General features: G+C 36.3%; 2 protein-coding genes and 1 non-coding gene across 3 annotated transcripts; 1 reads left to right on the top strand and 2 right to left on the bottom strand.

Annotated features, from left to right (window-relative positions):
* Window positions 1-281: 281 nt before the first annotated feature.
* On the bottom strand, window positions 282-355 carry TRNAK-CUU. Its single transcript has one exon. It is a non-coding gene; the product is annotated as a tRNA-Lys (tRNA).
* A 2,473-nt stretch (window positions 356-2,828) lies between these two features.
* Window positions 2,829-9,322, top strand: LOC111470392 (60S ribosomal protein L2, mitochondrial-like). The gene is made up of 3 exons (XM_023115955.1): window positions 2,829-2,966; window positions 3,084-3,218; window positions 8,689-9,322. The coding sequence occupies exons 2-3, from the start codon at window positions 3,104-3,106 to the stop codon at window positions 9,204-9,206; spliced, it is 633 nt and encodes a 210-aa protein (XP_022971723.1). The 5' UTR covers window positions 2,829-2,966; window positions 3,084-3,103; the 3' UTR covers window positions 9,207-9,322.
* A 3,160-nt stretch (window positions 9,323-12,482) lies between these two features.
* Window positions 12,483-13,329, bottom strand: LOC111470379 (protein MKS1-like). Its single transcript, XM_023115944.1, has one exon. The coding sequence runs from the start codon at window positions 13,116-13,118 to the stop codon at window positions 12,483-12,485; it is 636 nt and encodes a 211-aa protein (XP_022971712.1). The 5' UTR covers window positions 13,119-13,329.
* Between the last annotated feature and the right edge of the window lie 2,685 nt (window positions 13,330-16,014).

The following is a 16,014-nucleotide window of genomic DNA, read 5'->3' as shown; positions in this document are numbered from 1 at the left end:
AATATGATCGGGATGCTAGTTATATAGTTGAAGTTGCACTTCGAGCTTATTATTTGACTAAATTGAGCAAAAAACCTTCTAGCCCAACCCTAAAATTAGTTTCTATTTAGCTTTAACACTCATAAATAAATATAGGTATTGGGCTCAAATTTGTATTTACATCTTATTTCAATTGGTCGAAGCTACCCTAAAAAAAACTAAAAATTATACACAATTCAAGGGTTATGATTCAATAGAAAATGTAAGACAATATGCTTGCGTTGCGAACACTTGATTATCGCCGTTAAAAGGAGGGTTCAAACCTCCAACCTTGTGATTAAGGGCCACACACTCTAACCAATTGAGCTATTCTAGCCAATTGTTTAAAATTATTCGAGCCCACCAATAGTAGATGTTGTCTGCTTTTGCTCGTTACGTATCGCCGTTAACTCCACGGTTTTAAAACGCTTCTACTATGGAGAGGTTTTCCAGCGTTCTCGCTGGCAGTCTACTAGGGAGAGGTTTCCACACCCTTATAAAAAATGTTTCATCTTCTCTCCAACTGATCTGGAATCTCACAATCCACCTCCTTGGGGGCCAGTGTCTTCGCTAACACACTGCCCGGTGACTTCCACCTCCTTGGGGGCCAGTGTCTTCGTTAGCACACTGCCTGGTGACTAGCTCTAATACCATTTGTAACATCTCAAGCCCACCGCTAACAAATATTGTCCACTTTGGCGCATTACGTATCACTATCAGCCTCAGGCTTTAAGATGCATCTACTATGAAGATTTTTCCACACCCTTAAAAGAAATGCTTCCTTACCCTCTCCAACTGCTACCAGATACTTCCATTTTGGCCTATTATGGATCGTCATCAACCTCACAGTTTTAAAACGAGTCTATTAGAGAGAGGTTTCCACACCCTTATAAGGAATGATTTATTCCCCTCTCCAACCAATGTGGGATCTATTAATAAGAAGTCAGAGTGCCCGAGTGGTCTAAGGCGCCAGACTCAAGTTCTGGTGTTGGTAAGAACTGACGCGGAATCGCTGGTGTTAGGCCACTTAGCTAGGTTGTAGAAGTTGGATTGGGTTGGCTATTATAATTGGGTCGTGAGCATGTGGTGCGCAGAATCAATGGATTGGCAAGTGGGTTGGGTTGTGTTTGAAATGTAATGACTCATGTGGAAAGACATGAAACAAAAAGGTGACTGGGAAGGGTGCAGTGAAATTAACTCTATATGAAGGTTACAATTAGTAAACTAAAAAATAATCTCTTGGACAACTACAAGAAAAAAGAGTAACAATGTTTGTTCAAAGATGGTATATGAAACATTTATCATCCACAAAAAGAAAAAATGGCAGAGTCAACTAAGTCCAAACCGACTGTTCATTTTGCTTGCTCAACCATCTGCTATAAAAAACGATGGAAGATGCCTCCAAGTTTCAAATATGGATCGATAAACACTTTGACACTATCGTTATGGTCATCTCGGCTACAAAGATTTATGCACCTTAAAACACAAAAAACATGGTGAAAGGTCTACTGCAAATTATAGCTCCAAGCACCACCAGTGAGATATGTACAAAAAGCAAACGACATCGGACTCCATTTCCAAAAATGGGTAAATGGAGAGCAACTAAAAAATTGAGTCTTGTTCATGTAAATCTATGCGATCCAATTTTACAAGATTCGAGTAGTCAGAAAAGTATTTCAAAGTTTTTGGATGTGTGGAACATGTTCATATTCCAAATGCCAAGAGAAGCAAACTTGAAGATAAAAGTGTGACCTCTGTTTTATTTGTAGTTGGACCGCGAATCCAAATGTTATAGAATGTTTGATCCAACTACAAATAAAATTATAGTAAGTTGTAGTGTAGCTTTCGAGGAAGATCATGAATGAGATTGAAATTTTTTTGAAGATGAAAAATATGAAAACGGATGATAACACAACTGAAGGAGGAGAAATCACAAAGAAATGATTGAACCAGAGTGGCTAAAATAAGAAAACAGTTTTTAGCTGTTGCACCGGATTTGACAATAAGTGTGAAATTTTTTAAGTATTGATTCTTGGACACGAGACCTTAATTCTTAATTCTAATTAGATTAATACTTTAATTAATTTTGCATCATTATATTTATAAGGTGTGAGTAACACTTAAAAGGGATAATTTAATTGAAAGAAAAAATTCAAAAATTCAAAATTAATATTTAATATATTAATTATAAAGTAAAAAAAATTGATTTGAAGCGTTAAAACAAATATTTAAAAGAATTAAAATAATTCTTGTATCATAGACAAATAAAAAAAAAAATTGAAATTAGAATGACAATTGTATTGTTTATATTTTATGCTATTTAAATATAATATATAATATTAATGATTTTAATATCTAATATATTAAAATAAATTATTTTATATTTTTTTTAAAAAAAAAAAACTCTCTTTTGAGATATTCCCCCATTCACTATGTTAAATTTTCCTAATTAAAAAAATTTAAATTAAGGTATAATATATATCTAAAAGTAATTATAAAAGATTCACGCTAATAAATTTATAAAATTTGTTTATATTCTAATTTATAAATAATGTATTAATTTTTTATACTTTAATAAATTTTTTATTAGTTTTAATAAATATATGAATTTTAATTTAACCTTCCAAATAAGTCCGAAAAAATTTAAATTATGTTTTAGGCTTATTTCATAATTTTTAAAATTCACCAACATAAAATTCAATTTATATCAAATAAATGTATTAATTATTGAAAAAAAAACCGGTTTTGTTTTAGTATTTGAAAAAAAAATCGGATCGGTTTTCTGTTTGGTAAAAAACCCAGAGAAAACCGGTCTAACATTCACTCAGTCCATTACTTCTTCCTCGTCCTCGTCTCTGGATCTGCGAGCAGCGGCAACCGAAAGCCCCAAAAACCCTCTCCGGCCGTCGTATTTTTCTTTGCTTTCTTCGCAATCTCATCTCTTTGAGGTATTATTCTCTAATTTTCTTTCCCTTTCATTTCTTCATTGCAAGTGTAGATTCTTATGCTTTCGATTTCATGGCTGTGATTTCTGTAAACTTACATTTCGTTTTGATTATATGAAGAAACTCAAATACCTTGAATCATGGCTATGAAATCCGCGGCCTCGGTTGCTCTTCGGGGACTCAGGAGTTTCTCTTCCAGAAGTTCTATTTCAGCTCCGATCAATAAGGAGCCCACCTCCGACCTCTTAGTTTCTGGTAAGTCCTTCTTCTCAGTTATACGGCTTTCTTGTGTTTACTTTCTTCGTCTTTTGATTTTGAGTTCAAAGATTTCATTCTGGTTGGATTGTTTGTCTATTGTGAAGCGTATTGTGATTTAATTGCTACCTTTTTATTCTCTGGATCGCAGAATGTTAATGTACATTTTTGGTTTTTGTTACTTTCTTCATTTGTTATGTCCGAAGTACTGAATTTCTGGTGTAATTCTGAACTCCGAAGGGGTTTTATTGATTGATTGATTGATTGGTTGGTTGGTTCTAGTCAATTAATGGTTTCATCTTCTAAGGAAATTGAACGCTTTTGTTTTGTTGTTTGGGTTAAATTGTTATTTCCATTGGGAGAAAATGCTAAGCTTTTGACTGTTATACTAGTAAAGGGCTTTTAGAATGTTACATGTGATGGGGAAGCAACAAGGCCAGGTGGTAACTTGGCTGTATAAAGAAGAACACAACTGTAATTTGGAGCCCTTTTTCTGTAACTTTTGTTTTCTTCCAAGGAAACAGAATTTTCTCTGAAGAAAGTTGTACAAGGTTCCCAAAAGAAGCAAATAAAAAACCAATCTAGAGCCGAAAACTTACAAGAAAAACTATGTAACATTGCTGTCAGCCTCACGGGTTTTAAACGCATCTACTAGGGAGAGGTTTCCACACCCTTGTAAGGAATGTTTCGTTCTCCTCTCCGACCGATGTGAGATCTCACAATCCACTCCCCTTGGGGCCCAAGGTCCTCGTTGGCACACCGCCTGTTGTTTGGCTCTAATACCATTTGTAACAGCCCAAGCCCACCACTAGCAAATATTGTCCACTTTGGCCTATTACGTATCGCCGTTAGCCTCACGGTTTTTAAAATGCGTCTACTAGGGAAAGGTTTCTACACCCTTGTAAGGAATGTTTCGTTCCCTTCTCCAATCGATGTGGGATCTCAGAAAGTAAAACCATCCAACAGACATATTGAGATCAATACAAACCAAACAAAACAGAAAAAGGACATCCCCTACCACCCACAAAGTGTCGCACAAAGCTTAACCATCATACTCTTGCCACATTTTAAAAAGGAAACTTGCAAAAGCTAATCGCTAATCCTTCTCTCCTTCACCAATGAATAACAACAATCTCCAGTTTCCATAACAACATCTTCTAACTGAACTGCAGAAAATATTGAGACACCTCCGACCCGAGGCTACAGCATCATAGCGTATGCCATCGCAAACTACAGTGAAGCTAGTAGAGAGGATTACCATGTCTTTGAAGCTGAATAGCATTATCTTCTAACTGAAGCCTACAAAACCTTTCTGCACTTCGTTTTTTTCCTCTTCTTAACTAAGAAACTATGCATACAATCAAACAAAAGGTGGAACAAATCAATCTAGGGGCAGTGGAGCCTTCCAATTGTTATTAATAAGCACATCGCTTGTTGATAATAACTTTTCTACTCGTGCTCATTTTGGTTCTTTTTGTAATGGTGTTAAGCTTGACTCTCGTGGATGTGCTCAAATCATCGGAAATTCTTTAGAGCTTTCTAACTTTCTACACTTGCTTTTCAATCAGCAGCCTTTTCTCTTCTTATTAATCACCCCTTCAGAAACAAGGCCGATGTTATTTGGCTCAACTTTATTTGAAACTTTCTATGGTGCTCTTGGATTGTAAGAAACCAATGAATATTTGTGGGAGAAGACCAAAATTTCTCTTCTTTTATGGATGTAGGCTTAACAATCTCTTGTAACTACTTATTTTCTGATTTCTTGGCTAATTGGAGAGCTTTTCTGTAATCTTCTTTTAACTTTGGGGTCTAGTATTTTCCCCTCTCTTGTGTATATTTATTGTTCTAATGTACTGCCATGTTTCCAATAAAAAAGAATAATACTGCAGATCCCACCCATAAGCCTTAATCACTTAAAAATTACTAAAATACTCTTCTTGTTGTGACAATCTTGACTCGAAGCTTGAAGACAAGACAATCTCCAACTTAAGAACCACCAATTGAGAATCAACCTAGCTTCCTTACCATGCATCGTGAGATCCCACATCGATTGGAGAGGGGAGCGAAGCATTTCTTATAAGAGTGTGAAAATCTCTCCCTAGTAGGCACACTTTAAAACCGTAAGGCCGACGGTGATACGTAACAAGCCAAAGCAGACAATATCTGCAGCAGTGGGCTTCAATTGTTACAAATGGTATTAGAGCCTAACATCGAGCTGTGTGCCAGCGAGGATGTTGGCTCCCAAGGGGGTGGATTGTGAGATACCACATCGGTTGGAAAGGGGAACGAAGCATTCGTTATAAGGGTGTGGAAGCCTCTCCCTAGTAGACGCGTTTTAAAATCGTGAGGCTGACGACGATACACAACGGGTCAAAGCGGACAATATCTGCTAGCGGTGGGTTTGGACTGTTTCAGGAATATTGCAAAACCTTCCGTCTATTGCCTCTTAGAACCACACCTGAGCTCACTTTAATGTCACAACTTAACGATCTTCTGCAAAAGACCAGCGTCAACGCATACATCCTCTGAAATCATCTTGATACTACACTCTAGATAATCAAAACTCTGAAAGCTAAGCCCTTAAAAACGCAAGAGAACATCCCACCATCTGGAACCATGCTTCTCCTCTTCATTTCTAATCTTTCCTTTTTTTTTCTTTTTCTGACCTTTCTTTTCCATCTTTTTGTTCATCTAAACCAAACCCTTTCATACAAACTATCTGAACCAGCTGAATATGGATGCTAATAATTCCAAATCAAAACTTGAATCTGTTTATCATCTGCATTACTCTTAAAAAAAAAAAATAAATAAATAAGACGACTCTTCATTCAGCTTCTTGGACCTTAGCCACCTAACCTTTCACATAAGAAATTTCGTTAGCAAAGAACATGTAAAATGGACCTTTACTTCGTTGACCACTTCCTTTGATCAAAGCAAGGCTCCTAAGCGAGACTCTTCATCCTTTCAATATACAGCTTCTGCAATAACTTATTCTGTTTTTGGTGGCTCCTTTTCTTTAGGTTAGTCTCTGCTTCCATATTGTTCTTAGAAAATAATAATAATGATGATTGTAAATGTGGATGACAATATATATGAAATGAATTATGCTTAGCCTAATGTTTTTGGATGAGATATATAACCGCCCAAACCCACCACTAGCAGATATTGTCCTCTTTGGGCTTTCCCTTCCGGGTTTCCCCTCAAAGTTTTAAAACGCGTCTACTAGGGAGAGGTTTCCACACCCATATAAGGAATACTTCGTTCTTGTAATGGCCCAAGCCCACAGCTAGTAGATATTGTCCTCTATGGGCTTTCCCTTTCGGGCTTTCCCTCAAGGCTTTAAAACGCGTCTGCTAGGGAAAGGTTTCCACACCCTTATCTTTACAAAGGGTGTTTTATTCTCCTCCCCAACCAATGCAGGTTATCTCAATCCACCCCCCTTTGGGGCCCAGCGTCCTCGCTGACACTCGTTCCTTTCTCCAATCAATGTGGGACCTTGCCAAATCCACTCCCTTTGGGGCCCAGTGTCCTTACTGACACATCACCTCGTGTCTAGCCTCCTTCGAGGAACAACCTCCTTGCTGGCACATCGTCCAGTGTCTGGCTCTAATACCATTTGTAACGGCCCAAGCCCATTGCTAGCAGATATGGTCCTCTTTGGGCTTTCCCTTTCGGACTTCCTCTCAAAGCTTTAAAACGAATCTGCTAGGGAAAAGTTTTCACATCCTTACCCTTACAAAGGGTGTTTCATTCTCCTCCACAACCAATATGGGATATCACAGTTCCCTTCTCCAACCGATATAGGATCTCATACAAATTGATACTAATTCTTGAGCTAATATGGCTATGGATTCTTGCAATGATTAGTATGACTTGGCATACATCACCCTCAAGCAAGAGAATTGTGCTTCACCTCTTTATGTGAGGTGCACACCTGGTGCCTTTTAGCCATGGATTCTTTTAGGGGTCTTTGGCCAAAAATTGTTGGGTTCTGGTTTCATTAAACAAAGTCTAACCATCTCCCGATAAGAGCCTTCATTTCCTAAACTTTCTGTTATGATTTTTTTCATTTTTTTACTTCTTTGTATACGGTTTAAACCTTGTACTTACAGAAGTGTCCATATTTTATGCATAAGTTGCTTTTTGATCTAATTTTTGGTAAAATGTTTTACTCAAAAACTTATCCATAATATCATTAAAAGTATAAGGACTAAGTCGATGCAAATAAGAAAGAAAAACCAAAAGTAAAGGGATCCCTCCAAGTTAACGCTAGCAAGAAAAGTCCCCATGGAAGAACAACAAAAACAGCAACCCATTCACTTTCAACAATTAATTGAACATTACCCAAAAAGAAAAAAGAAAAAAGAAAAAATTGATTACATTGTAGAATAAAAATTGTAAGCCCACGGCCAGCAGATATCGTCCTCGTTGGGTTTTCCCTTCCGGGCTTCTTCTCAAGGTTTTTAAAACGTGTATGCTAGGGAGAGGTTTCCACACCTTTATAAAGAATGTTTCGTTCCCCTCTCTAACCAATGTGGGATCTCAAATCCACTCCCTTTTGGGGTTTAGCATCCTTGCTGGCACACCGCCCGGTGTCCACCCCCTTTAGAGCTCAACATCCTCGCTAACACACCACCCTGTGTCCACCCCCATTTAGCACTCAACATCCTCGCTAGCACACTGCCCGATATTTGGTTCTTATATCATTTGTAACAGCCTAAGCCCACCACTAGCCAATATTGTCCTCTTTAGGCTTTTTTTCAAGGGTTTTAAAGCGCGTATGCTAGGGAGAGGTTTTCACACCCAGAATGCTTCATTTCCCTCCCCAACCGATGTGGGATCTCACAAAAATGGACTTGATAGAGGACACAAAAAAGATGCACAACTCTTTACGAAGCCCCATCTAACAATGCATTGAAGCTTCTTTTTTCTTTTTCTTTTTTTTCTTTGGTTCCTTTTAGACCAAATACTCCGAGAATAGCTTTGGCCGCATTTCTTTATCATAGTTTAGCTTTTTTCTTCAACTTCGTAGCACATAATTAGAAATTGTTCTCCAGCTTTTATCAAACACCCATGCCAAAATGAAAGTCTGGAAAAGCTGTTCTTAAATCTTACCATTGTAAGGACAGTGAATGGGTTAGTGAAATTAATCTTCACCTGCTACAAACAGTGGCTGAACTAAGCTATTCAACGTCAAAGCAAGGTACTTCCAACTCAATTTTGTCCTCTGTGTTAAGTTTACTCAAATAAGCTAGTTTTTGGAACAGAAAAGACCGATAATTATCTTTTTCTTTTTTTTTTCTTTTTTTTTTTTTTTTTTTTTTTTTTTTTTTTTTTTTTTGCTTTCAATTATTATTATTGCTACATGATCACATGAAGAATGAAGAAACCTGGACAGATGAGAGATTACTGAAGAATGTTTTCTTCTAGTGTCATTATGTTAAGATTACTTTTACGTCATTCTTATCAGATATAGCTGGGACATACGGTCGGACATTCCGTGAACGAATGACAAATTACATGGCTACCCTTGACATCAATTCACAAATTGGAAGCTGTATGCCACTTTCTGCTATGCGCATTGGTACGATTATCCACAACATCGGGATGAATCCAGGTCAAGGCGGGAAGCTCGTGCGGTCAGCAGGAACATGTGCAAAGATATTAAAAGAGCCAACGTCAAGATACTGCCTGGTGAGACTCCCATCAGGTACAGAGAAGTTGATCGACTCTAAGTGCAGGGCGACAATCGGTCAGGTGTCTAACCCAAGCCATGGAACCCGAAAACTGAGAAAGGCAGGGCAAAGCCGGTGGTTGGGTCGACGACCAGTGGTTCGAGGAGTGGCGATGAACCCAGTGGATCATCCTCATGGAGGAGGTGAGGGTAGGAGCAAGAGTAGTGGGAGCTTTGGGAAGGGGTCTCGCACACCCTGGGGGAAGCCAACTAAGTGTGGTTACAAGACTGGACCTCTCAAACGCAAAAAATAGAGCAACCAGTTGTTGGAGAGGATAATGAGAAATGCTCTCTTTTTAGGCTTTTTTGTGATTTGTACTTTTGTTTAGAACAAAAGAATATTGCTTAAATTTAAAAAGTTTCGATAATATCTTTAAATTTAATAAAAAAATTAAAATATATTTATATCGTTAGTATCCTCATTTTAATTTGAAAATAACACGTGCAATTTTTACATAAAAAAAACGCTTAATCACCAAATTTAAAAAAGTTAACAAAAGAATATTATTTTAGATGGTAACCTATCTTAGATTGTAACCTATTAACTGATCAAAATCTTGTCGTTACGAATTTGATAATACACATAATTTCTTTTTCTATTCATACTTTTTGTAACGACCTTATTTCTCTATTAAAAACCGTTACAAATTTGATAATACACATACTTTCTTTCTTCTATCCATACTTTTTGTAACGACTCTATTTCTCTATTAAAAATAAGATTGTCAATGCATGACATCGACTAATATGTGCACAAATATTCATTTAAAATATTTTGTAATATATGTCATAGGCTTAACATTCTTAAAATAAATAAATAAAATCTTTAAAGTAACAATGAGCTTAAATGACGTGAGCTTAAATAAAATAAAACAAGCACTTATCTAACCTATGGGTACCAAACGGACATGAATGTGACAACCCTAATTCTAATTTCATGGCCTTCACTGCGAAGTCGTCGTCTGCACATGAGTGTTGTACCTTTACCTATAAAATAAGAGTAACATGTGACTTAAATATTTTAAGAAATATTTTATAAGTAACCCGATTGTTGAGATCAAAATTATGGAGTGACCTATCATTTTACAAACACATCAAGACATGACCTTAAACTCCTTTTCAGTCCCAACAAAGTTGGATGTGTAGTATTTCTCTATACACTGTCTACGCATGGGCACATAGACCCACTAGGCAAGCTCGTATACATGTCCTCTAGGTCTGGCTCATCAAGTTAGTGCACCCTCACGCTACTGAACACCACGAAGGGAAAGGACCCGCATAACATCATGGCGAACATAAATTTTGTAAGGTATGCATTCGTACTAATCATAATGGGGAAGTCCCTCGATGCATATAATATAAAAATTACATGAGGTCCCATAGCTTAAAATTATAGCATAAGTTATGATGCAAGTCAAACATTCATTCATTAATGACGTAATGAACCTAAGAATCATGCATACTTAATTCCTCACAAATCTTTTGTACTTAACATAGCTTACATGGCTGGTGTATGGAGGTTTATGCATCACGAGTTATCTATATCATAAACAGAATTCTACAACACGATATAATCCTATTATAGCATAGCTTATAAACATGATATAGCACAATATAGCATAACATAGCATAACATATCATAACAATCATAATAACAACACATGCAAGGGCCATGAGGCATGCATCATCATACATTATACAATTCGTCCAACCAAGTCAACAGTACAGCCACTTATGTAACTGCCTGATCTGAAGTCATTATACTTCCTTAATGCTAGTTCGAATTTTCCTGTATTTAAAAACGATATATATTTAAAGTAAATTTTGAAGAAAATAAAAGTCAAGATGGTTGAGTAGTCTAATGTTAACAAGATAGTTATCCAATTAAAAATTGATAACAACTCATACCCAAAACCTTTTCATCTCTGTGTGGGCTGATAATTCATGAACTCTATGAATACGTTTTTTCTACGACCGAATGAACGCATAAACCAACTCAACTTATTAAGTTATTTATATATTCGAGCCCAACTAAAGAATTCTTTTAACACGCTACGTATTGGTAGTATTGGTAGTGTTTCGTGATTTGGTAAGTAGGTTTGATTTGTATAGTATTTCAACAACTACGAGACAATTCCATTACAAGTAGTAGACTACACGTTTAAGTCCTCATAATGCATAGAGATAATGACATCCTCGTTTTCTATCTCATCAACAATGGAAGGGTATCGCATCTTTATCTATGGGCAAGGAATTAGGCTACTCGGATCTACCTGGGTTTTCAAAATGTTATATAATTACTATTAAGTTTTGATTATAGGTCAGGATGGCCGAGTGGTCTAAGGCACCAGACTCAAGTTCTTCTAACATTAACACTTTAACTTTTATAAAAAAAAAAAAAGTTTTCAAAGGTTTCACCTCGAAATAATTAATTACGGGTGTTCATATGATGCAACAACTTGAACTACCTATTTATTGTTTGCTCAAACTCGATATTATCTGCTTTGGCTCGTAACATATAGTCATCATCCTCACGTGGGATCTCACAATCCACCCCTCTTCGGAGCCCAACTTCCTGGAATCTCACAATCCATCCATCTTCGGAGTCCAACATCCTGTGTCTACTAGGGATAGGTTCCAGACTCTTATGAGGATTGTTTCGTTCTCATCTCCAACTGATGTGGGATCTCACAATCACCCCCTTCGAGGCTCAGCTTCCTCACTAGCACATCGCTCGGTGCCTAGATCTGATACCATTAGTAACAACTCAAGCCCACCGCTAGTAAATGTTATCTGCTTTGGCCTGTTACATATCATCGTCATCCTCACGGTTTTAAAACTATTTCTTCAATTTCGGTTGGATTACAAATTTGAGTCGATTCGTGAGTTGATATATTTTTTTTGTCAGAACCCAACTGACAACCCAATTCGAAAATAAAAAATTGAGTTAGGAACTCTATTCCAGTTACTTGGTCACCAACCCAACTAACCCAAAATTTCGAGGGATAAAAAAAAGATGCATTGGATCACGTAATAAAAGAGATATTTTATAAGAATTTAATAAGATATTGTAATTTGAAAATAAAGACATCATAAAACTAATTAAATATCGTGCATGTGGAAAAGTCAACAAATCTACACACAAAAGACCAATATTTTAGACCAAATTAATTTTTTTTTTAAAAAAAAAAATCTAATTCATATAGTTGCAATTAACAAGTAGTCAACCTTGGATCCCATTGCCTAATTAATATCACCAATATATATATATATATATATATATATAAATTAAATAATTAGAAAATTCAATTTATCTTTTTAATACTACAATTAGAAATACCAAATATAAATGAGGTGTTAAAAATGGTATTTATTTATAGCATTGAGGGAAAAAAAATTAAAAAAAAAAAACAAAAATTACATTTTTTTAAGGTAATTTAACGAATTGGCAAAAAGGAAAAATGTCGTGAAAATTACAATTTACAAAAAAAAAAAAAAAAAAAAAAAAAAAAAAAAAAAAAAAAAAAAAGCTAGAAATTAAAGAGAGTGGAGAAAAGATTTGGTGAAGAAATTGGGGAAACCAGAGGAGCTGAAAACAGAGCAGAAGGGCTTGGCCAATGAGGGCTCAGCTCCTGAATTAACGAATACGACAAATTTTGAAGCTCAGTCGCCGGCGAGAAAAACCCTGTCGGAATCGGAGCAAGACTTGCCGGAGCCGGAGATAGGATTCCGGGGGTTTGCCATAACTCCACCGAAATCTCCCCCAAATCCATCATCTCGCTAACGTCGATTTCTCTTTCTCTTTCTCTTTCTCTTTCCGGTCGGGGACTGGCCTTCTCGATTGCGGCCAGCCTCGCCGCTGGGGAGAGGTCGCCGGAGGAGGAGAGTCCAGTGAGTCGTTGCACGACGGACATGAAGTTGTTCTCCGGGACGTGGATGACTTTGGGGGAGATGTCGTAGATGATGAGTGGCTGAGGCCATTGGGTGGCGCCGGCGCATGGTGGGAGAGGTGGGCGTCCGGTGGGGGGAATCGGCTGAGGGTGTGGCGGCGGCTTCTTGATTTTGCGGGAATCTTGACTGACTCGGAGTTGCGGCGGGCGAGGACCCTGTAGCTGGATCTCCTTCTTTCTGGGGCTTCCGCCGGCGGGATATCCCGGCGGGTTCATGGCAGATCTAGCGGAGGCGAATCGGAATGTGATCGGAGAAAATCGGGAATTTGGTCAATTTTGGGGCTGTTTTGTATCGAATAATTGGAGGAGAGTTGAGGAATATGGTTGGGGAATTAAATAATAACATTTTTATTTTTGGTTTTTTTTTTTTTTTTATATTTATATTTTTGTGACAAAAATATTGTTTGTTTGACTTTCTATTTGTTGACTTCATTAATGACAAGGGAACTCTATTAGGTGGAAACTCCCTACCAAAATTAATTTTTTATTTTCCGAGTTGACTCTAATTTTATTTTTTAAAGTCGGTCTTGGTCGGGCAACTCGAGATTTTAAATTTTGAATTGGTTCCATAGGTGAATTGAACAATTGAAATAGGGTTCACAATTCAATCCAAACCAGCTCCATTTTTGAGTTGTGGGTTGTATTTTTTTATTTTTGGTGTATGTTACATTAATACCGGAATCTCGTAAAAATTAAATTTCAAATATTTAGAAATCACATATTACTAATATCGGTTACAAATGTAAAATATTTTTAATTTTCATAATTATCTTAAAAGTAATGTAGGATAGGGTTTGAATTGTAACTTTATTTTCAGCTTGGTGGAGTTGACCTGACCAAAATAATGTCAACCTGAAACCGACATGATTCAATCCCACCCAAACTCAAAAAACAATTCTAACCCAACTTTTATGATTTGGTCTGCGTAATATAGGTTGGTCATACAGCATCCCAACTTTCGAGGCCCACAAATATTTGAGGATTTTATTGTCATGACTAAGTTTAGGGCATGACTCTTATACCAAGTTAGAAATCACGACTCTTCACAATGGTATGATATTGTCCACTTTGAGCATAAACTCTCGTGGCTTTGCTTTGAGTTTTCACAAAGAAGATGTATTTCATTACTTACAAACTCATGATCATTTTCTAAATTAATCAAGGTGGAACTCACTCCCAACAATCCTCAACAGTATTCTCGTGAGCCATACAACTTAAGAGCTTGACTACTTTTGCTACAAATTCTAATTCATTTATTGATGAACTTATTACTTGTTGCTTTCTTAGAACTTCTTCATCATCATTCTCCGTAAAAATCAAATCATCCACATACAAACTTACAACTATAATTCTCTTCTCCTCCATTTTTTTCGAATCCTCGTGGTTGTTCAACAAAAACATCTTCAGTTAATTCTCGATGTAAGAAGGCATATTTGACATCTAACCAGTAAATGGATCATTCATGATGAGAAACTACACTAACGACCAATTTGAAAGCCAGCTATAGAAGAATACACGTCCTTGTAATCTAATTCATATTCTTGAGTATATCCTCGAACCACCAATCATGCTTTATGCTTGTTGACATCTCCTTTCTCACCACACTTTGTTTCGAATCGCTAAGGTATATTCACACTAAAAGTAAGGTCGGTCATCTTCTTCAACATTGGCTTCATTATCATTTCAAACTATTTAGATTGAATAAAGTTGTTGAATTCTCACTTTATAATTTCCAACGTAACGTCTTTTTTCACTCAAAACTTCTTCGAACATCATGTTTAGCATCATATTCATAATGGTACCATTCTTTTGTTGAGGTAAGTCTCTCTTGCCTCACGTTTAGTGTCTCAAATTCCTTCCTCAATGCCTATAATTGAGCTCGTTTAACTCACTTGAACCTTCATATTTATTCTTATAAGTTCGGTGTATGGTCTCTAATAGCCCGAAAATAAATAAGTAAATAAACAAATAAAAATTATTACTTCTCCCGTGTCTACATTTCCCCAATAATCTCTCGTCATACATTTCTCCACTAATCTCTCTTAACCCACCTCGGAAAAATGAAAATGTTAGATTTGAGAAAACAGAAAGATAGTCACTATAAAAAATAGAATTCATTAAATTGGTCAAAAGCAATTGAATTGAAAAGGTAACAAATAAAGATGGTGAATATCTCTTAATCAATTCTTAGTTTTGAATTAGGGATTAGAGTCATCGGAGAGAAAAAGTAAGAATTGATTAAAAGATCGATAAAACTAAAACAAACTATAGGGAAGATTGCGAATATAATTGAAATTATTTGGAAAATGTTAAAGGATATTAAACACGATAAAAAAAAAAGTAGAATAGGTGGAAAATGTTAATGGGTATCAAATGGTTTGTATGAAAATAATACTATAACAGACATATATAAATATTTACTTAACTCATGCAAAGACTCTAACGTTCGCATGAGGTATAACACATGAATCAATATAAATTAGAGAAACAATTTTGTAGAAGTTCAAACTTGAAACTGATGTCATTAGCTCACATAGGTTGACTTGGATTTCAAGGGACTGTCATTAGATAACGTAAGGACATCAACCTAAGCTAATCAGGCTAGTGGTCTTACTATCGGCATGGTTATATTTGATGTTGACACGTGCCCCATGGTTCTACACGTGTCAAATATATTGATATGTGTGAAGGTCTGTGGATCGATATGCTTCTTATATATATGTTATAATATGTGAATTGTATGATAATAATTAGGGTACAATGTGTTCAATGTTATGTTTGAGATAGGATACGAGAAGGATGCACAAAACGAAATGTAACGATAGGAGTAAGATACGTTCATGAAACGTTAAGGTTAGGTTACATATCGGAGTGCTATGGATAAGAGAGATTGATGAAAGAATACTGTTAGGTTATGGGTAGAAAGGGATAGGTTTGTGATAGATTGATAGAACGATAGCGTTAGGATACATTCTTGTGACGATATGACTAAGGTACGTTCACGTAACGATATAACTATGATAGGTATAAGAACGTTAAGGCTATGATAAGTTAGAGAACAATATGACCACGAAGTGTTTACGATATGACATGTTTATGATACGATATATTG

This window comes from Cucurbita maxima, unplaced genomic scaffold, assembly GCF_002738345.1.
Source record: "Cucurbita maxima cultivar Rimu unplaced genomic scaffold, Cmax_1.0 Cma_Scf00044, whole genome shotgun sequence".
In the NCBI taxonomy this organism is placed as follows: Eukaryota; Viridiplantae; Streptophyta; class Magnoliopsida; order Cucurbitales; family Cucurbitaceae; genus Cucurbita; species Cucurbita maxima.
Note: the sequence above shows the minus strand (reverse complement) of the source record. Positions and strands in the feature narration are given on the sequence as shown.

Bases quoted from the DNA above. Each gene is read 5' to 3' on its own strand.
- LOC111470392 (XM_023115955.1), top strand. From the start codon at position 3,104: ATGGCTATGAAATCCGCGGCCTCGGTTGCTCTTCGGGGACTCAGGAGT. The intron at 3,219-8,688 runs GTAAGTCCTTCT...CATTCTTATCAG, and splicing joins CTCCGACCTCTTAGTTTCTG to ATATAGCTGGGACATACGGT.
- LOC111470379 (XM_023115944.1), bottom strand. From the start codon at position 13,118: ATGAACCCGCCGGGATATCCCGCCGGCGGAAGCCCCAGAAAGAAGGAG.